Below are 24,151 nucleotides of genomic sequence, written 5' to 3' on the forward strand. Positions count from 1 at the left end.
ATTTAAATACAGACATATAAAGATGTAAATATATTTTATACGATGAGGGGGAAATAGATCTATGTACATATATTTATAGGGTTAGTATTAAGGAAACAGATAGACAGTGGGCCCCTGCTCAAGTACTCCCTCAACACAAGAACACTTTGTTCTAACAATTCGGCAGTCTGAGATGCTCATCTGCCTGGCACGATTGCTGATGACAATGGGTGCACAGGCAAATGTGGTGAAGAAAGCTGATGGTGCCCAGCTACCGCAAGATATAGCACCTGAAGTCTTAAAGACCTGAAGATCAACAAGCAGCCATCTAGCTGAGAGACAACAAAACCCACATGGAAGCAGCACACTGGCCTGTCCCGACTCGATCGCTGAGGACAAAGTGAGTGCATAAGCAAAAGTTGTGAACAAAGCTGATGGTGCCCGGCTATCAAATGATATAGCATCAGGGGTCTTAAAGGTTTGAAGACAATCAGGCGGCCATCTAGCTAAGAAACAACAAAGCTCACATGGAAGAAGCACATCAGCCTACCCTGACATGAACACTGAAGACAAAGTAAGTGCATGGGCAAGTGCGCTGAAGAAAGCTGATGGTGCCAGTTGTCAAAATATATAGAATCTGGGTCCCATAGGCTGGAAGATAAACAAGGGGCCATCTAACTGAGAAACAAAGACCACATGGAAAATGCACACCAGCCTGTGAGATGACAAGGCATTGAAGGGATCAGGTATCAAAGACCAAAAAAAAAAAATCATGGCAGTGTGAATGAGGGGTGAGTGCAGAGTGGGGACCCAGGGCCCATCTGGGGGAAATTGGACATCCCCTTGCAAAAGGGCTATGGAGTGAGCCCCTAAAAAAAGGGGGAGCTGTGGGGAGGTGACAAACCAGTCAGAGTGCAGTGTAGCAAGGATGAAACATACAATTTTCCTCTAGTTCTTAAATGCTTCCCCCCCACACCCACCCACTATCACGATCCAAATTCTACCTTACATAACCAGCTGGACCGGAAAATGTACACTGGCACAGATAGGAACCGGAAATACAGGGAATCCAGTACAAATGAATCTTTCAGGATCAGTGGTGAGAGTGGCGATATCGGGAGGGTGAGGGAGAAAGGGGGAACAGATGACAAGGTTTACATAAAACCTCCTCCCTGGAGGATGGATAGCGGAGAACCGGGTGAGGGAGATATGTAAGATATGATAAAATAATAATGATAAATTATTAAGGGTTCAGGAGGAGGGGGCAGCGGGGAGGGATGGGAAAAATGAGGAGCTGATACCAAGGGCTCAAGTAGGAAAGTGTTTTGAGAATGATGATGGCAACATATGTGCGAATGTGCTGGACACAAATGATGTATGTATGGATTGTGAAGAGTTGTATGAGCCCCCTAATAAAATGATTAAAAACACTATTAAACAAGAATAATAAGGGAATATATTGAACCACTTAATGCCTATATTCCAAAACTTATGCAAAATGAAAAAAAATTCTTTGAAAAACACAATTGTTATAAAATGGATGTGAGAAGACACAGAACATTTGAGTAGCCTTATATTTAGATATTGAATAAGAAATCTAGAAGTTCTCTGGAAGGAAACTCCAGGCCCAGATGGCTTCGTGAGCGAAATCTAACAGTTAAGAACGTGCTGGATGGGTGCTGGAATGCTCGTCTCTTTTGCAGGGTGTTCATGAGCTGGCTGTCCTGGGTGTGCCAGTCAGGACTTGTCTGCAGGTGACTGAACACGGGCTGGGCAGCAGAAAGTGCTGGTAGGCGGCAGCCGCCGCTTTAAGGGCGGCGACATCACAAGGCTGTGGAAGGCCGTGGCCATCCTGGAACTCCGTGGACTTGGCTGTTGTGGGGTGTCCATGGTAGAATCTCCACCTCTATGGGGACGCTGGCCCATATGTGACGCGGAGGCATAAGCGGCCATGGCCGAGGGCAGTGAGCTGATGAACAGGCTCATGAGCGAGAATGCCGACCTCAAGAAGCAGGTGCGCCTCCTGAAGGAGAACCAGATGCTGAAGCGGCTGCTCAGTGAGAGCTGCCAGGAGAGCAGTGGCCATGTAGCCCGAGAACTCCTTGTCCCAAGAGCTCCCAGCTACCCTGAGGCATGTTCCCCAGGGGGTGGAGGTAAGACCGTGTGGGCGTCATAGGACGCAGCTCTCATCTCCAATCTGACCAGTGAGCCTGCCCTTGGTGATGGACGAGAGGCCAGTCAGGACTCTCTGGAAGGGTTGCCAATGACTTACCCAGGATGTCCGGGCCCTCACACCGGCCCATTGGATTGGGCTTGTCTGGACTCAGCTTGGTGGGGTAGTGAGTGGCTGTACTCTCCCTTCCCCTCCAGTTGTAGGGGTCAGCCTGGCAAATGACATACGGCCCAGCCCACAAGCTCTGGGAGATCCCGTTTCCATCTTGTCAAGTTGCCACCCAAGGTCAATGACAAGAGGTCAGAGGATACTTCCTGGAAGGAGGTGAAAGGAGAGTGACCTGGTTTACCAGGTGGTTAGGAGTAACTCAGCATTTTAGAGTCTTATAGAGAAACCCTTTGCTTTTCTTTTATGATTTTGTGATTAGTAATTCCCTGTGTACATGGGAAGCAAGGTTTGAGCTATGGTTGCTGGCGCAGAACCTCGGTGTTTGAGCGACTCAGATCATGATCAGTGGATTGAATCCCTCTCCGGTGCTTCCTGAGGGCCTCTGGTGTCTGAGGAGTTCCACCCCCTCCACACTGCTCCGCCAGGATGGGACCAGAGCAACACTTTCCAGCCTGCCCAGCTTCTAATGGAGGCACAAGCGGCCTTGTGAGCCCTGCCATCTTGCAGGAGCCACTGCCCCTGGCATCGATTCATTGCTGTGTGGCCCACAGTCCAGGCAGTAGCACGTAGGGGCTCGCCACCACATGACGCCTGGTCCCGCAGGTGTGATCATGTCCACTTCTCAACCAACATGAAACCCACACAGTTGGGGCTCGAGATACCCCCTTCCTATATCCTCTTTACCCAAGTCCCCACTGAGACCCCAACTTGGGGATAAGTGCCTTCAAACAGCAGGGGGCTAGCTTGGCTTGCTTTGGGGAGGGGGGGCCCACCCCCACCTCTGCTGCTTCAGTAGGCAGCGCTGGCGGAGGCCAGAAGGTCACGGCAAGCCCAGACAGAGAGCATCAAGAAGACAAACACTGGGCTACAGCAGCATCGCCCTTCAGCCTGCAGGCAAGTTTCTCTCCAGTCCGCAGCTTCTCAGTCAGGTGGTGCCTTGGCCTCTGACCCATGGGCCAGGATCCCTGCCCACTGCTGTGGGTCAGAGCTCCATCGTCTCCGCACCGCTCTTCGGTTCTTTCCATGGCCTCCTTGCCTCGGCTTCTGCTACCTCTGGTCCCAGCCCGCAACACTTCAGACAGCAGACGGAGATCTCCAGCCGTCTACACTGATGGCCGCTCGTCCAACGGTCCTAGGATTCTGGCCAAGCCTGCTCATCCTTATAGCCGATGGGGTGGTAACTACAACCGACCACTCTTCGGTTAGTGTCACGTGCGCTCTAGGCTTCGGATTTCCACCCTTGGATATCTCCGGACGTGGAGAGCTTTGCTTTGCTGTCGGTTCTCTTGAGATCTCCAGGCCATGCTTGTCTTTGGGGCCGCCCCCGACCCCAGGCCCACTGTCTTGCTCTTTCAGGCCTGATGCCTGTGGATTGGGTTTCGCTGTGGATTTCTGGATTTTGTTCCCATGTGAGGATGGGTTATGGTTTTCTTTCTAGGGGGCTACCTTTGTTGGGTTTGATATCTCAAAACTGTGATGAATGTCTAACTCTAATTGAGCATCTTCAAGGTTTTTTTAGTGTTTCAACTTCTTGAATATGTGTAGGGACTATGAGTTGTTAATGAACTCCGAAGAACTCACTCACAAAACATTCAAGCCAGTAAGCTTAGGGGAAATAATGATTTTACAGTAGAGAATTTTCTCCTTTTCTTTTTTTTTTAACAATTTATTGGGGCTCATACAATTCTTTTCACAGTTCATACATATACATACATCATTTGTATAAAACACATCTGTACAGTCTTTGCCCTAATCATTTTTTTCTCTTTTCTTCTTTTACATTTTATTAGGGACTCATACAACTCTTACCACAATCCATACATATACATACATCAATTGTGTAAAGCACATCCATACATTCCCTGCCCCAATCATTCTCAAGGCATTTGCTCTCAAATTTTCTCCTTTTTCTATTGATTTCTTTAGACTTTGTTTCCTGTGGAGCCATTTAACGAAGAATTTCCCCTGTAGAGCTACCCTCTTGTTGAAATTAAGAAATTTATGAAGTATAATTTCATACAAGTCTTTTGTTATTTAAGAATTATTTTCCATACATGTTTTTCTCATTTTATGTTTGTGCTCCCCCCCCCCTTTTTTAAAAAACATTTTATTAGGGGCTCATACAACTCTTACCACAATCCATACATATACATACATCAATTGTATAAAGCACATCCATACATTCCCTGCCCCAATCATTCTCAAAGCATTTGCTCTCCACTTAAGCCCTTTGCATCAGGTCCCCTCCCTCATGTGCCCTTGGTAATTTATACATTGTTATTTTGTCATATCTTGCCCTATCCGGAGTCTCCCTTCCCCCCCTTCTCTGCCATCCATCTCCCAGGGAGGAGGTCACATGTGGATCGTTGTAATCAGTTCCCCCTTTCCAACCCACTCACCCTACACTCTCCCAGCATCGCCCCTCACAGCCTTGGTCCTGAAGGTATCATCCACCTTGGATTCCCTGTGCCTCCAGCTCCCATATGCTCCAGTGTACAACCTCTGCCCTATCCAGTCCTGCAAGGTAGAATTCGGATCATGGTAGTTGTGGGGAGGACCCCCCCCCCCCCCTTTTTAGCATAGCTTTTCCACAGTTTTGTCCATCTTGGAAGACTTTCCATAGAACTATTTTCTTAATATTTATTTATTTTCCATAGAACTATTTTCTAACTAATTTTCTTTGGTATCATATTAGAACTTTTTATTACCAACTAAGTGGATAGCACTGCCCCACCCCCAGAAGAATTCACTTCAGAGGAAAGCACTGAAGCTACAGCTCAAAGAGAGGGACTTGTCTGATCAGGGCACACAGGAGCCAACGAGGGGGCTGGGAAGAAAGAGTGAAGCATATCCTGGCCCACCAAGTCCTGCTCAGAGAAGCCAATGCACAGAGAGGACCACAGGGCCGATCCCACCACGAGACACAACGTTTCTCTGACCCATAGCACCACAGGGGACAACACTAGAGACACACAGTGGGAATTGTGCCTGAGCCCAACACGCCAAAGTCAGACACTGGGGGCGTGCAACAGAGCAGCAAGGGAAGCAGAGCAATGAAGTCCCCAGGGAATACCAAAAATAGACTGTGGGACCAGGGTGTGGCACCCCATCAGATTCGACTGGAAAACGCTCACAAAGGACAACAAATAGACCATGGACTACTTATAGGGTTTGTTGTTGTTGTTGTTGTTGCCTTTTTGATGTTGTTGTAGCTATTTTATCTCCCATTGTTGCTTCTCTGTGCCCGGTCTTGTGTTGGTGCATATTGTTGGTGCTGCATGTCTATATGGAAGGGATTGGCAGGATAAACAAGCTGGAAGAGAGAACAACAGGATGACAGTTCCATGGGGACCTGGGAGACAGGGAGGGGGAGGAAAGGAAGTGGGTATTAACAAACCCAGGGACAAGGGAACAGCAAGTGACTGAAAATCGAGGGCGAGGTGGGTGTAGGAGGCCTGGCAGGGCTGGATCAAGGACAATGTAGCCGAGAGGAATTCCTGAAACCCAAATGAAGGATGAATATGATAGTGGGACAAGAGGAAAGTACAAAGAAACAGAAGAAAGAACTAGGAGGCAAAGGGCATTTATAGAGATCTAAATAAAGGCATATACATATTTTATACGATGAGGGGGAAATAGATCTATGTACATATATTTATAGGTTTAGTATTAAGGAGACAGATGGACACGCAGGGGTGAGGAGCAGCGGTGCAGTCTCGCCTGGCTTCTGTTACTAGGATGTGGCTTTGGAGAAGGCTGCTAGGATGCTAGCGAACGCGACATCTGGGGTCTGGGAGGCATAGATGGCACAGTGAATACCCCGTTTCCGGTAGTAGTCCATGAGCGGGGTGGTCTGAGTGTGGTAGGACTCCAGGCGGATCTTCAGAGCCTTCTTGTTGTCATCTGATCGGCGGATCAGAGGCTCCCCAGTGATGTCATCTTTCATGGGCTCCTTTTGAGGGTTGAACTCCTCGTGGTAGGAGCGGCCACTCACCGGGTGAATCAGCCTTCCTGTGATCCTCCGGATGAGCAGAGAGTCAGGGATACAGAACTCAACCACAGAGTCAAGCTTCTCTTTCCTCTTCACCATGAGGACCCCTCCTCAAGTACTCCCTCAACACAAGAACACTGTGTTCTAATAATATGGCAGTCTGAGATGCTCACCTTCGTGACAGGATCTCTGAAGACAATGTGGGTGCATAAGCAAATGTGGTGAAGAAAGCTGATGGTACCTGGCTATCAAAAGGTATAATGTCTGGGATCTTAAAGGCTTGAAGATAAACAAACGGCCATCTAGCAGAGAAACAACAAAGCCCACATGGAAGAAGCACACCAGCCTGTGAGATTATGAGGTGTCGAAGGGATCAGGTATCAGCCATCAAAGAACGAAAAAACATATCATTGTGAATGAGGGGGAGTGCAGAGTGGGGACCCAAAGCCCATCTGTAGGCAAGTGGACGTCCCCTTACAGAAGGATCTCGGGGAGGAGATGAGCCGATCAGGGTGCAGTGTAGCAATGATGAAACACACAACTTTCCTCTAGTTCTTAAATGCTTCCTCCTCCCCCACTATCATGATCCCAATTCTACCTCACAAATCAGGCTGGACTGGAAGATGTACACTGGTACAGATGGGAACTGGAAACACAGGGAATCCAGGACAGATAATCCCTTCAGGACCAGTGATGAGGATGGTGATAATGGGAGGGTAGAGGGAAGGTGAGGGAGAAAGGGGAAACAGATTACAAGGATCTGCATATAACCTCCTCCCTGGGGGATGGACAACAGAAAAGTGGGTGAAGGGAGACATCAGATGGTGTAAGATATGACAAAATAATAATTTATAAATTATCAATGGTTCATTGGGTGGGGGAGTGGGGAGGGAGGGGAAAAATGAGAAGCAGATACCAGGGGCTCAAGTAGAAAGCAAATGTTTTGAGAATGATGATGGCAACAAATGTACAAATAAATGTGCTTGACACAATGGATGGATGTGTGGAATGTGATAAGAGTGGTACGAGCCCCCAATAAAATGATTTAATAAAAACAAAACCAAAAACTTTTTATTACGAATTAGGTGAAAGTTTACAAAGCAGATCATCAACTTTATACTCAACAATTCACACACATTTTGCGTCAATTTATGCAATGCAACCCCTTCAATGTACCATCTGTTATCCTGCTTCTTCCCTGGTTCCATTCCTCCTCTGTCCTCATCCTTTCAACTTTGTCCCTGGGCAATTGCTCTTGTTTTGATTCTAGGTGGTCGGGTGAGTTCAGGTACAGACCTGACGGCTGACTAAGCGCTACAGTCTTGGGAGCCCATCAGTCTCTATCTGGCCAGTCATCCTAGTCTCACTTAGGATTTTGAGTTCCTCTCACATGTTCTCCATGATCCTTTTCAGAGTAGTTGGCAGGGTAGCCAGGCACCGTGGTCTGAGGAGTGTGGAGACTGATGCTCGTGTGGTCCGTGGGACTAACTGTCCTCGTTTGCATCTTGATTTGCCTCACTCTTCTTTCCTTCAGATGGGAAGAGACCAATAGGTTCCCTTGGGTGACTGCTCATGAGCTTTTAGCTCCTCAGTCGCTACCAAATTAGGATGTAGGTCATTGTCTTTGTGGGCTATGTGATGCCAATTGACTTTGGCGTCTCCTAAAACTTTGGGCCTGAGCTCCCAAGCACAGCAATTTGCTTGGCTAGGGGTAAGAAGTGTTCCCAACGTCGTGCCCTGTATCCTCTACCACATTCATGGGTGTAATTGCAGCAGAGGTGAATGCACACACACAAACATCCTCTGCCAACTCTATATGGACTCATAGGTATACTCCCACGCGATCTCCAGTATCTCTGTAGCTTACATTTCTTCCCAAGCACTTTCGCTGTTCTTAGGTGCCATGAAGTCGGTTCTGACCCATAGCCACAGCAGAACGTAGTACTGCATGGTCCTGTACCAGTCTCATAATGGTTCCTGTTCTTGAGCCCATTGCTGCGGTCACTGTATTCCTCTACCTACTTGAGGGCCTGCCTCTTTCTCTCTGCCCCTCTACTTTACCAAGCAGAATGCCCTTCTCCAGGGACTGGTCTCTCCTGACTACATGTCCAAAGTGTGTGAGACAAAATCTTGCCTTCCTCGCCTTTAAGGTGCACTTTGGCAGTACTCCTACCCAAACAGCTCTGCGTGCTCTCCTGGCAGTCCGTGGTTCTTTCAATATTCTTCTCCAGCACCGCAATTCTAATTCACCAATTCTGCTTTGGGCTTCCTTATTCAATGTCCAACTTTCACATGCACGTGAGGCAATGGAAAATACCATGGGTTGGGTCAGGCCTTTCTTTTCCTTTTGTGTGTGTGATGGTTTACTACTTTAACAGAGGTCACAAACAGGGCACCTAGGCCAGCAATTGGGGGGCGATGGACAGAAATATGGAGGGGGGGGGCAGGAGGAGGCAGGTGGCAAAGAAATAAAAAGTCATAGGTCATTGCTGGTGATAGCAGCATACACTAGAAAACCTTAACATGCTGTTGACATGTTTTAAGTTATTGTTTAGTCGGGTTTTAAAGTAATTTCCTTGCTTTTTAGCCCTTTAAAGAGGTCCTGTGCCACAGATTTACCTAATGCAATGAGGTTTTTGATCACCTGACTGTTGCTCCCCGGAGCACTGATAGTGGAGCCAAGCAAGACAAAATCCTTGACAACTTCAACCCTCTCTGCATTTATCATGATGTGAACTATTGGACCAGTTGTGAGGATTTGGGTCTTCTTTACATTGATCTTCATCAGCAAGTGCTTCAAGTCCTCCTCACTTTCAGCAAGAAGGGTTGTATCACTGCTAAAGCCAAAGCGGGTGAACAAGTAAATGTGGTGAAGAAAGCTGATGGTGCCTGGCTACCAAAAGAGATAACGTCTGGAGTCTTAAAGGCTTGAAGATAAACAAGCGGCCATCTAGCTCAGAAGCAACAAAGCCCACATGGAAGAACACACCAGCCTGTGTGATCACGAGCTGTCAAAGGGATCAGGTATAAGGCATCAAAGAACAAAAAAATCATATCATTGGCTGCACACCTCCATGATACGATTGCTGAAAACAAACGGGTGCATAAGTAAATGTGGCGAAGAAAGCTGATGGTGCCCGGCTATTGAAAGAGATAGTGTCTGGGGTCTTAAAGGCTTGAAGGTGAACAAGTGGCCATCTAGCTCAGAAGCAATAAAGCCCACATGGAAGAAGCACACCAGCCTGTGCGATCACAAGGTGCCAAAGGGACCAGGTATAAGGCATCATGCAAAAAAAAAAAAAGAATATATATATACCATAGTGAATGAAGGGGGAAGTGCAGAGTGGAGACCCAAGGCCCATTTGTTGGCCACTGGAGATCCCCTCATAGAGGGGTTTAGGAGAGGAGATGGGTCAGTCAGGGTGTGATGTAGTACCGATGAAGAACACAGCTTACCCCCAGATCCTGGATGCTCCCTCCCCCCAACTACCATGATCCGAATTCTAGCTTGCAGGACTGGATAGGGCAGAGGTTGTCCACTGGTGCATATGGGAGCTGGAGGCACAGGGATATCAGGGTGGACGATACCTTCAGGACCATGGGTGTGAGGGGCGATGCTGGGAGAGTGGAGGGTAAGTGGGCTGGAAATGGGGAACTGATTACAAGGATCCACATGTGACCTCCTCCCTGGGAGATGGACGGCAGAGAAGGGGGGGAAGGGAGACTCCGGATAGGGCAAGATATGACAAAATAACAATCTATAAATTATCAAGGGCTCATGAGGGAGGGGGGAGCGGGGAGGGAGGGGAAAAAAAAGAGGACCTGATGCAAAGGGCTTAAGTGGAGAGCAAATGCTTTGAAAATGATTAGGGCAAAGAATGTACGGATGTGCTTTATACAATTGATGTATGTATATGTATGGATTGTGATAAGAGTTGTATGAGTCCCTAATAAAATGTTAAAAAAAAAAGAAGGGTTGTATCATTTGCATATCACAAGTTATTAAGACTTTCTCCCTGCCATATTCTTCTTTATAAAATCCAGCATCTCTGATTATTTGCTCAGGATACAGTGTGAATAAGTATGGTGAAATGATACAACCCTGATGCACACCTTTCCTGGTTTTAAACCATGCAGCATTCTCTTGTCCTGTTCGCTCATCTGTCTCCTGATCCATGTAAATAGTCCACGTGAGCTCAATAAAGTGTTCTGGAATTCCCATTCTCCTCAAGGCTGTCCATGGTTGATCTGCAGTCGAATTCTTTTGCATAGTCAATAAAACACAAGGAAACATCTTTCTGGTGTTCTCTACTTTTAGCCAAGATTAATGTAGCATTAGCAATGATATCCATTTCTCCACATCTTCTGAATCTGGCCTGAACCTCTGGCAGCTCCCTGTCGATGTACTGCTGCAACCATTGTTGAATGTTCTTCAGCAAAATTTTACTTCCATGTGATATTAATGATAATGTTTTATAATGTGAGCATTCTGCTGTGTGGTAGTTACACATAGTGTCAATTTGGGACTTGAGAGGATTAAGAGTGAAGGGATGGAGTCTAGCCTGTCAATCAGATCATAGCCAATGAGGCCTCTGTGTGGGCATGGCTTTCTCCTGAGAATTCTGGGAAATCTGGTTTTTCCTCTTTGGAGGTGGGAGAGATTCTCTAAGGCTCACTCCCTTGGACACTCACTACCGACAAGGCTGATTCCATGTGAGACATCCCTGAGGAGAAGCCACATGGACCTACCCTGATGCAGCCCTGGATGCTGGAGAAGCCACATGGAGACCCCTGCCAGCACTGAGATGCTTACAACACCACTGGATCCAAAAACTTTTTATCCACTGGCCTGTGATCACCCTGCATTCAGTGTCATTTCATTGCATGTTTTGTGAGTCAGAAGAGGATTTTATAGATTAGTATTGGACATATGGGCTAATATCAGACTTATGAGCTTGGACTGGATTGGATTGGGATGCTTTCTTAATGTAAATACCCTTTATATAAAACTCTCTCTTATCCACATATGAGTCTCCCTGGATTTGTTTTCTCTAGTCTACCCAGACTAACACATGTTGGGCCACTTTTCTTTGGAATGGGTACAAATATGGATCTCTTCCAGTCAGTTGGCCAAGTAGCTGTCTTCCAATATCCCTGGCATAGATGAGTAAGTGCTTCCAGCGCTTCATCAGCTTGTTGAAACATTTTAATTGGTATTCTATCTACTTATAGATCGCTACTCTTGTAGGCCTGACTATGCAACAGTATTTATCTTTAACTCTTGCAAACCTCCCGGTGTCTTACCCTGCTTCCATATATATATTTTTACAAACTTCCCTCTTATTGTATGTTGCCTTCACCTTTACTCATATTAATGTTTATCCTCAAGCCAATGACTTTCCTTTCTTCCCTTACCCTCCCCAACCCAGTAGCTATTAAAAGAATGTTTCTTTTAGAGTAAAAATATTTTATTTACTTTTTAAATAGTATTTCATACAACATTTCCCTTTTTAAAAATAAATCATTTTATTGGGGGCTCTTACAGGTCAATATTTGTCCCTTTATGACTGATTAATTTTACTCAGCATTAGGTCTTTCAGCTTCATCTATTTATGAGGAAGTTTCCAGATTCATTGTTATTTTTTAAGGTTCCTTACTATTCCGTTGTGTTATGGACCAAAGAATTTTATCCATTCTTCCATTGATGGGAATTTAGTTGTTTTCATCGTTTTGCTAGTGTGAATAGTGCTTCTATGAACATGGGTGTGTATAAATCTATTTATGTCACGGCTCTATCTCTCTAGGATATTTATCAAGGAGAGGGTTTGCTGAATCATATGGTATTTCTAGTCCCAGTTGTTTGAAGAAGCACCATACTGTTTACAATAGTGGTTGTACGTTTTACAGTCTCACCAGCAGTGTTTCAGGGTTCCAGTCTTTCTGCATTCTTGCCAGTATTTGTTGTTCTCTGTTTTTTAAAACTTTGTTATTAATGTTGGCGTGAAGTGTTGTCTCAACTTTGTTTTGATGTGCATCTCTTGAATGGCTAATGATCCCATTTCTTCATATATTTGTTGGTCTTTGTTGATGAAATATCTACCGATGTCCTCTGCCCATTTTTTAATTGGCTTATCTGTCATTTTCTTGTTAAAGTGTTGACATTTTCTATACATTTTAGACACTAGATCTTTGTCCTATATGTTATTTCCAAAAACTCTTTCCCCAAGCTTGTGGGTTCTCTTCTGGCGAAATCTGTGGATGCATGTGAGTTTCTCATTTTTAGGAGGTCCCAGCTATCTAGATGGTCTTTTGCTCGTGGGCTTTCTATTTTGTTTGATAGTGCATTTATGCCTTGTGTCAGGGCTCCCGAGTTTGACCCTATTTTTTCATTGATGATCTTTAGAGTGTTGGTTTTACATTTAGATCTTAGATCCATTTTGAATTCATTTTTGTAGATGGTGTAGGTGTGGGTCCTATCTCATTCTTTTGCCAGAAGCACTTGTTAAAGAGACTAGTAGCAGGCCATTGTGACTTCCGTGACTCAGGAGCAGATTTTCCGATCAAGGAGTAAGAGGCCGACTCCTCAGTCCCTCCTCAGTCACCTTTGGCTCGTTGGGGATCTCTTTCCAGATAAGGCGATGATTAGTTTGCCCACCTCTTTAAAGAATGCTACTGAAATTGGGATTGCATTATTCCTATAGATTGCTTTGGATTCTCAATGTTCACACAGTTCAGAATGCTAAATCTTCCTATCCCTGAACATAGTATGTTCTTGCATTTATGTGGATCTCCTGATTTCTTGCAGTGTTGTTTTATTTTTTTGCACTGGACTTTGTTTCTCTGGTTATATTAATTTCTAAGTATTTAATCATTTAGGTAGCTATTGTGGATGGTAGTGGTTTACTAATTTCATTTTCAGAGCTCTATGAGTATAAAGAATCTGACTGATTTTTTTGTATATTGATCTTGGACCCTGACACTTTGCTGATCTTTCAATTAGTTCTTGCGGAATCTTTGGGATTTTCTCTTTTTTAATCTTTGGGATTTTCTATGAATAAGATCATATCATTTGCAAATAGAGGGAGCTCTGCTTTTTGGTGTGTATTTGTGCCAATTAGGATTTCTTTACTTCCCTCTTGCCTAATACCCCCGGGTAAGACTTCTAGCACACAATTGAATAGGTTGGTGATCAAGTTCATCCTTGTCCTCATTCTCAAGGGTAATGTTTTCAGCTGCTCTCGTTGAGAACAATGTTGGCCACTGGTTTTGTATATGCATTTGTGTTGAGGAACTGCCCTTCCATTACTACTGTGTTGAGGTTTTATCAGGAGTGAGTGTTGGATTTTGCCAGGTCTGCTGCCACTTTTATTATTTTTTAAATTGCACATCTTTTAAAGATTTTTTCCACATATCTTGTCCAACTAAAAAAATAATTAAAGCATTTAATTCAATTTTACTCTAAATGCAGTCTTGGGTATATGATAATTTTATAGTTTTTAATATTTGATATTCTTCAATAATAAATTTCCCCAGTTTTACTTCATTGATCTGGCAATTGTGCCTCAAATATCGTAACTTCTTATAAAATATTCAGCCAGTAAGAGGCTGACTCTGGGTTGGAGGTTGTAGCGTGCAGGCCAGCGCTGACTGAGCGGTCTGTCTGTGTGGCTGATGCCTGTTCCTTACTGTGGCCATCAACGATGACTTTTGCTTCTTTCAAAAACTGTTTGCTCACAAGTCATTGCTGGTGCAGGTAAGTTGGCTCCACATAGGCATGTTTTAGAACATTATTATTTTGATATAGCTCCTTAAAAATACATTGTTTCTTAGCTATATAATTGTTTACTGCTAAGGAAACACGTTTGTGGTGTATGAGTTTAGAAAAAATTCCATAAACCATCACAGAATGATTAAATTTATTTTGACTGTGTAAAATAAAAATTCTATATGATGGCACTATCAAGGCAGTCAGAGATAAACAAGGTAAAATATATGCCAACCACAGCTGGAATAAATACTTTCAACACATCTACTTAACGAGGAAGCAGAATTCAGAATGCATAATGAACTACCTACCGCAAAGAATTAAGATAAAACTTCCTAATCAAGAGGGTCAGTGGCAAAGTAGAAGACCTTAGGAGATGGACTGACCCGTGGCGGCAACAGTGGGCTCAGACAAAGCAAGATGTGGCCAGACCCAGCAGTGTGTCCTTCTGCTGTGCACGGGTCGCTGTGGGTTGGAACTGACCCAATGGCACCTAGCAACAATAACAACACCCAACTAGGACCTAGTACTCTGCTGTTTGTCATAAATAATACTGCCTGGGAAACCCCATGAGCCAGTTCTACTCTGCCATATAGGGCCATTATGAATTGGAGCCAAGTCAATAACGCACCGTCACAACGACCACTCACCCAAAGAGGAGGCATAGCTCATTCACAGAAAGGAAATCCAAGGAGCCAATGAGCTTCTGAGAAGACGGTCAACTTCACTAGGGATTAGAAACATTAACATAACAACAAAGCACCACATGACACCTGTCATTCTAGGCTGACCACATCAATGGCTGGTGAGGAGGTGGATGGGGGACTTCCCTGCAGTGCTAGTGGGGGTGGAACGCCCCTCCATGTTGAAAGCAAAGGAAATTATACAGCATACACACTAAGCCCAGGTGTAGACCGTGAGTAGCTTACCTGTGAGTAAGAAGGCAAGCCTGAGGATGCTGATGGCGACACCTGGGTAGAAATGGCTGTGTGCATGTGTGTAAGAGTGTGGGAAAAAAAGTGTGGTGGTGAGTGCGACAGTGTGAGAGTATGTACGCATGTATGTATGTATATGTGCATGTGAAGATGTGGGTCAGAGTGGTTGTGTACACACACGTGGCCCAGAGTGGTTACATGAGTCAGTCACCAGATAGTTCAACATGGATGAACCCCCCAAACAAGAAGCCAAAACAGGCGGTGGCATGAAGGAGTGTGGTGGAATAACGTGTGTACAAAGACAGTGTTTATGTGGAATTTAAAGTACACCGAAGGTCCCTGACCAGGGAGTGGGTGTGGATGGCAGGTGAGCAGTAGGAGACCCAGGCCTGCGCACCCATTGTGCCCCTCAACCACAGGCAGGTGGCTTCCAGGTGGGCAGGATGAGCAGCCTGGGGTCAGGAGACATGACTCAGGAGGAAGGGCCTGAGGACTGGGGAGGTGCCTAAGAAGGACTCGGGCTGCTGACTTCTCTGAGTGAAGGGCCGAGGACACATCCTGATCCCTCTTTCTTCCCTGTCCCAGCTCCGGAGTATGGGAGGTTCGTCAGTGTGCCTGACACCCCATCCCAGCTGCAGGCATCGTCCCTGGAGGACCTGCTGTGCTCGCATGTCAACCTCTCCAGTGAGGAGGAAGTCTCCCCCGGCTGTGCGGCTACGGCCTCGGCGCCCTTCAAGGCCTTCCTGGGCCCCTCGGAGCTGCACTCGTCCCGCAGCATGGACAGGAAGCTGTCCCCGCTCCTGGGCCCTTTGCAGGATGCCCTGGCTGACAAGACCCTGCTGGAACCCAGAGAGATGGTACGGCCCAAGAAGGTGTGCTTCTCAGAGAGCAGCCTGACCTCTGGGGACAAGACACGGAGGAGCTACTACCTCAGCGGTACAGCAGGCACTGCGGGGCACAGGAGGTGTGGGGGCTCAGGGAGGGGGGGCACACAGGATGCAGGGCACAAGGAGGGAGGCATGAGGCATACACCACAGGACAGGGAGCACAGGGCGCATTGTAAGATGAAAGGTAGGGGGCGTGGGCCCAGAATGAGGGCATGGGACAGGGATGGAGGCTGCAGGGTACAAGGCCTAGGGGCATGGGGTGTGGGCCATGTGAAGGGACAGGTGTGGGGTGCCAGGTATAGGTTGCCTTTGGTGGGGAGGGTGTGTCTGGGCACTGGTATGGGCCCTGTTCCCCCATCCAGCATCACAGAGCAGGAGGAGCTAGTTAAGTGCTAGGACTGGACCGACATCCTTCCCAGGGGGCTGGGAAAACTCAGACGGGTCAGACTGATTCTGGAGCCTCGGTTTCCCTGGGAGGGGTAACTGATGGTCTCCAAGGAACGTTTGGCTTTGAATTGTGTGTTTGTTGGGGCGTCAGTCTCTGGCAGGCTGCTGTAGTTTCTTACACTCTGAGATTTAGGGCATTTGCTCCTCCAGATCCACAGGCCCCGTCCAGCCTGCTCTGCTCGTCAATGCTGGGCTGGGAGGAGGGGGTTGTCACCATGCAGTGGCCTGTCCCTCATTGGGGGGGGGGGGGTCCAGTGAGAAGACCAACTCTGAGTGTTCTGAAAGCCTGTGCTTGTGGCCATTTCGTCATTTTAATGCTTGGTGCCCTCCCAGGTGAGGCCCAGTCTCCTTGTGCAATGCTTGTGACTCCTGGGCAGGAGGAGCCAGCCTATCAGAGAGGCAGGGGGGGGGGGTGCCTGGCGTTCATCCTCATTCTCCTCCCCAGGCCACTGTGGAGGCGAAGACCGTGGCCGCAGGGCCATCCTTCCCACCATGTAAGACGTGGGAGGAGGAGATGCATGTGGGCATCTGGGGGGAGGAGATGATGTTGGAGGGAGCAGTGTCGGTCCCAGGAGCTGGTCTCAGCCTGCCTTGGGTGGGCATCATTGTGTCTGAAGCCATGCTTGCAAGAGCCAAGTCTCTTGAGCAAGGTGCCTGGTGGCGGCACTCTCCACTGATCACCACAAGAGGGAGCCAGAGCATCTGCCCAGCTTCTTTATGGAGCAACTGATCCCGGACCACAGAGAATGTGAAAGAAGAGGATCGTGCGGTCTTCTGGCCTGTCCTCCAGGAGATGAGAAGGGGCGTGCTAAGGCGCATCCCGTCAGTGGTGAGGCTGGCGCAGTGTTCACTCTGACGAAGGTCAGCTTTGGTTTAAGCGAAGCGGGAGAACCAGCAATGTGGGAGAAGGCCAGTCAGTGGCAGCATCTCTTGTCAATGCTGGGTATTGAACTGAGCCATCCTGAAAGCTCTGTCATGGGATCCCACTGTGGTTTACATCTGCTTTCCTCTGGTGAATCATGATGCCGAGTATCTTCTCATGCGTTTATTTGCCATCTAGACTATCTTCTTTGGAGAAATGCCTGCTGGAATCTTTTGTCCACTTAAAAATGGACTTATCTTCCTATTGAGTTGTCACATGCTTTATACACATATTCTAGATAAAAGGTCCTTCTTGGGTATGTTGTTGTTGGGCGCCGTCCAGTCAGCTCCAACGCTTTTTGACCTTGTGTACAGTAGCACAAACCACTCCCTGCCCCGTGTCACCCTTACAGTTACTTACAATTAGGTTTGGGTCTGGTGTTGCGGCCACTACGTCATCCCGTCTCATGGAGGGTCTTCGTCGTCTTTTGCTGACCCTCTCCCAACATAGCGCCCTTCTCCAGGGATTGATCTTTCCTGATAACATAGCCGAGAATGTGAAACCAAGGCGTGCGTCCTTGCTTCCAAGGAGCTCATTCTGACGGTTTCTTTCCAGACAGATTGTCTGTTGTTCTGGCCGTCAGTGGCATAGTCAATATTCTTTGCCAACATCATCATTCAAATGTATCAACCCTCTCATTTGCCATATTCACTGTCCAGCGTTCACAGGGCTTCCGTCAGGTGCCTCTCTGTCCTCAAAGTGACATCTCTTCCGTGTCGCACGTTACAAGAGTCTCAGGCAACAGACTTGCCCAATGTGATTCAACCTTTGCTTGTTCTTGTTTAGTTTGATTGATGCTTCCATGGCTGTTGATTGTGGATCCAAGGGAAAAGAAATCCTGGACAACTTCAGTCTTTTCTCTGTGCATTCTGACGTTGTCTACCGGTCCAGTGCTGAGGGCTTGTTTGTTTTTTTTTGCACGAGGTGTGATCCTTACTGAAGGCTGCAGTCTTTGTTTGGAAGTGCTTCAAGTCTGCTTCGCTTTCAGGCAGCAAGGTTGTGCCACCTGCGTTTCTCAGGTTGTCAATGAAACTTCCTCTAATCCTGAAGCCACGTGCTTCTTTATGTAGATCAGCTTCTCAGATGATATGCTCAACACACAGCTTCAGTAAGTATGGTGAAAGTATACAGCAGCGACGCAAGGCTTTCCTGATTTTAAGGCACACGCTTGTTCCGCTTCAAGGACGGCCTGAGTCCTGCGCGGGGAAACGCAGTGTTCCAGCACTCCCAGTCTTCACAACGTAGGCTCTACAGGGTTGCGTGTGTTTGCAGTCTTTACAACACATCTTGCAGGTCCTCTCTGCCTTCAGTTAAGCGCCATGTGACACCCGCAATGGCATCACTCATTCCACGTCCTCTTCTGAATCTGGCTTGGATTTCTGAAAGCTCCCTGTTGGTGTGTTCCTGCAATCATTTTGGAATTATCTTCAGCAGAACTTGACTTGCATGTGATATTAATGATACCGTTTGATCGTTCCTCTCTTTTGCTGGGTCACCTGCTTTGGAATGGACACAAATACACATCTATTCCAGTGGGCTGGCCATGTCTTCCCATTTTCTTGGCATGGACAAGTGCTCCCAGTGCTTCATCAGCTTGCTGGAGCGCTTCAGTTGGTATTCCGTCATTCCTGAAGCTTTGGTTTTTGCTAGTGTCTTCCACGTAGCTTGGACTTCTTTCTTCAGTACCATCAGTTCTTGATCATATTATGGCACTTAGAAATGATTGGACAAAGACTCTGTTCCTCCCACCTTCTTTTGATGCTCACTGCAGTGTTCAATATTTTGCCCATAGGATCCTTCAGTATTGCCACTTGAGGCTTGAATTTGATCTTGAGTTCTTTCAGTTCAACATATACTCAGTCTGGTCTCCCTTTTGCTTTCTGGCTCCAGGTCTTTGCGCGAGCCATTGTAATGCTGTACCTTGTCCTCTTGTGCTGCCTTGAGACATTTCTCGTTTAGCCCTGTGGATGTCATCATTTGTTTTGTGTCAGCTACAGTGATCAAGAGCAAGCTCCAGAGCCTGTTCTGACATCCACTTTGGTCGTTTGTTTCTTGTCCTTTAAATGACCTCTTTCTTTCTGCATGTATGTGGTTCTTGACGTGATCCCACAGCTCATCTAGTCATTAGTGTTGCATACATCAAATCCATTCTTGAGATGAGATGTACTCTGGGCTCTATTTTGGCTCTTGAGGACTTGTTTCAATTTTCTTCAGCTTCATCCTGAACACACACATGAGCAATTCACGATCTGTTCCACAGTTGATCCTTGATTGTGTGTGTAACCAATTCAAGGGTTTGATCATATTAAAGAGTTGTACAGTCACCACCACAATCAATTTTAAAACATTTTCTTCTTTCTTCTACTCATTGTTATTAACTCCCCATTTCTCCCCTAACCACCTCTGCCATAACCTTAAGAAATTATTAATCTAGTTACTGTTTCTATAGATTCATCTAGCCTGGACTTCAGATAGAGAAAAAAATACTGCCCCCTCCCTAAGAAAAAGCCCAACCTGCCCCCCCAAAAAAACAAGAACAAAAGCAAAAATACTCCAACATAAACAATAATTAAAACAGAGAAAAACCCAAATGGAGAAGAAAGCAGAAAATACTAAAAGGCAGAACAATTTAAAAAGGGAGAGTAAAGGGTAAGGAATGCTATTTTAACCTAACCACATCTCCATTAACTTTCTTTCTAATGTGCCCCGTCTGATAACACCGTTAGTTATTCACGTCCCAGGCCAATGAGCAGAGAGAGTCCAGGCCTGAGCTGAACTGGTCCCCGCATCAGGGAGAGAATGTCTCCCTCCAGTTCTCTGCCCCCTTCTCCTGCTAGAGAGTCAAGGCAATGCAGCACACCTGAGGTCACTGTTGCCCATGTTGTTTAAGGTGCCATCGAATTGGTGCTGACCTCAAACGACCCCTGCCAGGACAGAAGGACCCCTGGTGGCAGAGTGGTTTCAAATTGGGCTGTAGTCCGCCAGGTCCGCAGTTTGAAGCCACCAGCCGCTTCGCAGGAGAAAGGCAGGGCTTTCTACTCCCATAAACAGTAGTCTCAGAAACTCACAGGCGAGGTCCTACCGGGTCCTACAGGGCCGCTTTGAGTTAGCATCGACTCGGTGGCAGGGTTTTTGGAGAACGCACTACAGCACAAAAGGCCGGCTGGTCCTGCACCATCCTCACAACGGTTTCTATGCGTGAGCCCATGGGCATGGCCTAGCTTGAATGGGATCAAGTTGGGTCATACCCCTGCTGTTTTCCACAGCAGTTCTATGGCGGGGCATGCCCTTGGGAGGACGGGGCTTTGCATGCTGGAGACTCTGGGCAGGAGAGCAGGGCGCCATGGTCCCAACCAAGTCCACTGACTGTGCATCTGTCTTGAGCCAGGGACTGGGCTAGCAGAGCACGCTAGAAAGCACTGGTTTGAACACGTCTCTAGGATTTGCCTTTAGAAAGAGCTAGTGCTATGGGGAATGCCTCCTGGCGTGGCCAATTGCTGCCTTACCATGCCCTTGCTACATATCCAGCCAGACCCTGCTCTTCTGCCATCGGAGCCTTGACCCGGCAGTCTCACCCCATGACACTTACCAGCCTTGTCACCATTACCAGCAGGTACACAGCTGTTTATGCTTATTCATGGGCACAATCTGTCTGGGTCACTGACACCCTGGCACCTGGCTTGGGGCTGGCAGTTGAGAATGTTTACTCAAAGGTGAACCAACCTTCAATAGTAAACAATGGTCTAGGTCACAGGTAAAGCTTACCCTGGTGCCTGGTTCCACAGCTGGCCGTGGATGGGTGGCAGGAGCCCTACCATACTTCAGGTATGGGAGTGACACCTCTGTGTTACAGGACCATGGTGGGCTGTCCTGAATGGTAGGGGCCTGACTCTCCACTATGACAAGATGTGGGGTCGGTCTTGGGGAAAGTAGGAAGCCCTGGGCACCAGTGGGAGTGGATCCGAGGGATCCTACCCACTCACATCCTTAGAAGGTTCAACTCGTGTCTCTTGTTTGGAAGTGTCTGGAGCTTTACTAATTCATTTGCTTATTAAACTTTCTTTTGTGAATTAGGTGCTGGTTTACAGAGCAGATCATTTTTCTGTATTCAGCAATTCGTACACACACTAATTCAGCTCACCCACTGCAATCCCCTCAATGGACTCTCGTGTATTCCACATCCCCCCTGTGCTTCCTGCTTCCATCTCTTCCCCTTTCTTAATTTCTTTGTCATTGGGTAATGCTCCCTTTGTATCTTAAATGGTTGATTATTCTAAGGTCAAGGTGAATTCAGTTCCAGACCTGAAGGGCCAGGGTCAGTGTTTGGGGATCCACGAGTCAGCCTGGCCTTTTTATGATGCTGAGTTTTCTCCCACATTGCTCCCCCACTCAGTCCTGGACCTCCTAATGCCATCTTTCTCAGAGCAGTTGGTGGTATGATAGTCGGGCACCATCTAGTTCTTCTGGTCTCAGGCTGTGGAGATGGATGTTTGGGTGGTCCATTCGTTCATTTGACTAATTGTTTCCATGTATCTTTCAATTTTCATCATCTTCTCCCCTCTGCCTGGGGAGACGCCCCACTGGTTGCACCGTAGATGGTTGTGCATGTGCTCTTAAGACCTCAGTTGCTACACACCCAAGCGGCATGCAGAACATTGTGAACCATTGATGTTGGTGTTCCTTGAGACTATGATACTAATCCCCAGGTGTTTAAGAAATTTTCATGTCCCACCACATTGGTGTTTCTTGGGTTTTAGGAAATGTTTTAGAAAGGAGCATGTTCTCAAATGTCTCCCATTTCTCCCACAGTACCGAGAGACATTGGGCCCTCATGGAAAGACCCCCACGCTGGGGCCAGTGTCCCCTGTGCTCTTTGTTTCCCAGGCAGGTGGTCACGCTGGAGGGTCCATATGAGCCCCATCAGAGTGCCCCCTGCTCTCCCTTGCACAGTGGTCTGACCAGTGGCAGTGTTCTCCTTCCTGTGCTGAGTCTCAATTTGAGGTGCACCACCCAATAAGAGGGGCCTTAGTTGTCAGTGGGTAGAAACGTTTTCCTCGTTTTAGTGTGTACTAGGTAGCTTAGGAACGACTCCAGTGCCTTTTGGGTCTAGGTGGGGGGTGGCAGTGCCTTGAGTAGTGAGAGGCTTGAGGGGCCAGAGGTGGGCAGGCTCAAGGGGACAAGAGGAGGCAGCCATCAGCAAGCACTCGACCCTCCCAGGGCCTCCTGGGGCTGCGAAGGCTCATCACATCAAGGCCCTCTGGGAAGTCAGCTGGTTGTGATCCTGTGAGGGGCAGTGGTTTTTCAGGGCTCCCCTAGGCCAGGCCGAGACTTGGGAGGCTGTTCCCTTTCTGGACACGGGAGAGAGCGGTGAACCCTGCATGTGTGCCCTGCACCACCTGGAGCCAGGGGCCTCACCCCAGGGCCTTCCCGTCCCCACTCCACCAGAGATCCAGAGTTTCTCTGGCGCTGAGAAGGACGGGCGCATTGTCGGTGAGATCGCATTCCAGCTGGACCGGCGCATTCTGGCCTACGTGTTCCCGGGAGTGACTCGGTTGTACGGCTTCACGGTGTCCAACATCCCGGAGAAGATCAAGCAGGTGAGGGACCAAGCCGGAGGTCCTCGCGCTGCGCCCGCTGTGGGAGGGTCGCTGGTGTCCTGGGCGCTCCTGGAAACCGGGCCCTGCTCCTGCCTGCCTGAGCGTAAATTGCTTCTAGAGGGGGTGGCGGGACCAAAGCGAGGGGCGCTTTGTGATGGGGCTCTCGGCGTCAAGTTGCCTCTTTGGGGCCTCTAGAGATGCGGACTCCATGTCTCCCTCCGGATTTGGGGGCTGGAGGAGAAACTGGGAGACGGCCTGGCTGGTGGGGGTCCATCCTGGGTCTGTTTCTTCATCACCATGAGGGCAGGGGATTGGCCACAGTGGGATTGGCGGTGGGAGTGGGTCACCCTGACCACCCTGACCCCAGGACCTTGGCAATTGTTTTTTTTTTTCTGTGGTCCTGTGCGGTCCTGTTCCCTGTACTCCTTCCTCTCTGCTCCTCGCTCCTCCTCCAGTGTGTCCCACCCATCACCACCGGCTCCATCCGCCTCCCTCCGCCCAGGCCCTGAAGTCTCCCCTCCTCCCCCACCCGGGCGTTGTCGCCCCCTCCCTCCTCCTGAGCCGCGTCACTGTCCCTAGACCTCCATCAAGTCGCTGGACGGCTCGGTGGACGAGAAGAAGCTGCGCGAGCTGACGCACCGCTACCTGACGCTGACGGCGCGCCTGGAGAAGCTGGGCTACAACCGCGAGGTGCACCCGGTCTTCAGCGAGTTCCTCATCAACACCTACGGCATCCTGAAGCAGCGGCCCGACCTGCGCGCCCACCCGCTGCACAGCAGCCCAGCGGCGCTGCGCAAGCTGGTCATCGACATCGTGCCGCCCAAGTTCCTGGGCGACTCGCTGCTGCTGCTCAACTGCCTGTGCGAGCTCTCCAAGGAGGACAGCAAGCCGCTCTTCGCCTGGTGAGCGCCGCCACCCGCCACCCGCCACCCGCCACGCCGCCGCGCACCTTCGTTCCCACCGGCCGGGCGCCGCCGCCGCCGCCCACCGCCCTCCGCCCCGCCGGGCGCCCGGGCCCGGAGCGGCGCCTGGGGCTCCGGGGCCCCGAGCGCCCCGCCCGCCGCGCCCCGCGCCCCCACCGCGCAGCCACATGTGTAGCACTCTATTAAAGTCCTCTGTTCACCTGCTCCCTGGGGACCCCCGGCTCTCTGTGGCGCGCGCAGCGCCCGCCAGCTCCAGGCGGGGACGCAGCGGCGGGGAGGAGGGGGAGGGAAGGGGAGAGGGAGGGGGCGGGCGGGGCAGCGGGCCCCTGGGGCTCGTCCACCCCTCCACTCTCTCCCCCGGCTG

At 48.5% G+C, this 24,151-nt stretch overlaps 1 protein-coding gene across 1 annotated transcript; it reads left to right on the top strand.

Annotated features, from left to right (window-relative positions):
• The first annotated feature begins 1,930 nt into the window (after window positions 1-1,930).
• Window positions 1,931-23,770, top strand: SPATC1L (spermatogenesis and centriole associated 1 like). The gene is made up of 4 exons (XM_075543331.1): window positions 1,931-2,132; window positions 15,597-15,947; window positions 22,713-22,864; window positions 23,444-23,770. Exons 1-4 carry the CDS (start codon window positions 1,931-1,933, stop codon window positions 23,768-23,770), a joined length of 1,032 nt encoding a protein of 343 aa, XP_075399446.1.
• Window positions 23,771-24,151: the final 381 nt, after the last annotated feature.

This window comes from Tenrec ecaudatus, chromosome 2, assembly GCF_050624435.1.
Source record: "Tenrec ecaudatus isolate mTenEca1 chromosome 2, mTenEca1.hap1, whole genome shotgun sequence".
Taxonomy (NCBI): domain Eukaryota; kingdom Metazoa; phylum Chordata; class Mammalia; order Afrosoricida; family Tenrecidae; genus Tenrec; species Tenrec ecaudatus.

Bases quoted from the DNA above. Each gene is read 5' to 3' on its own strand.
- SPATC1L (XM_075543331.1), top strand. From the start codon at position 1,931: ATGGCCGAGGGCAGTGAGCTGATGAACAGGCTCATGAGCGAGAATGCC. The intron at 2,133-15,596 runs GTAAGACCGTGT...TCCCTGTCCCAG, and splicing joins ATGTTCCCCAGGGGGTGGAG to CTCCGGAGTATGGGAGGTTC. The intron at 15,948-22,712 runs GTACAGCAGGCA...CCACTCCACCAG, and splicing joins GAGGAGCTACTACCTCAGCG to AGATCCAGAGTTTCTCTGGC.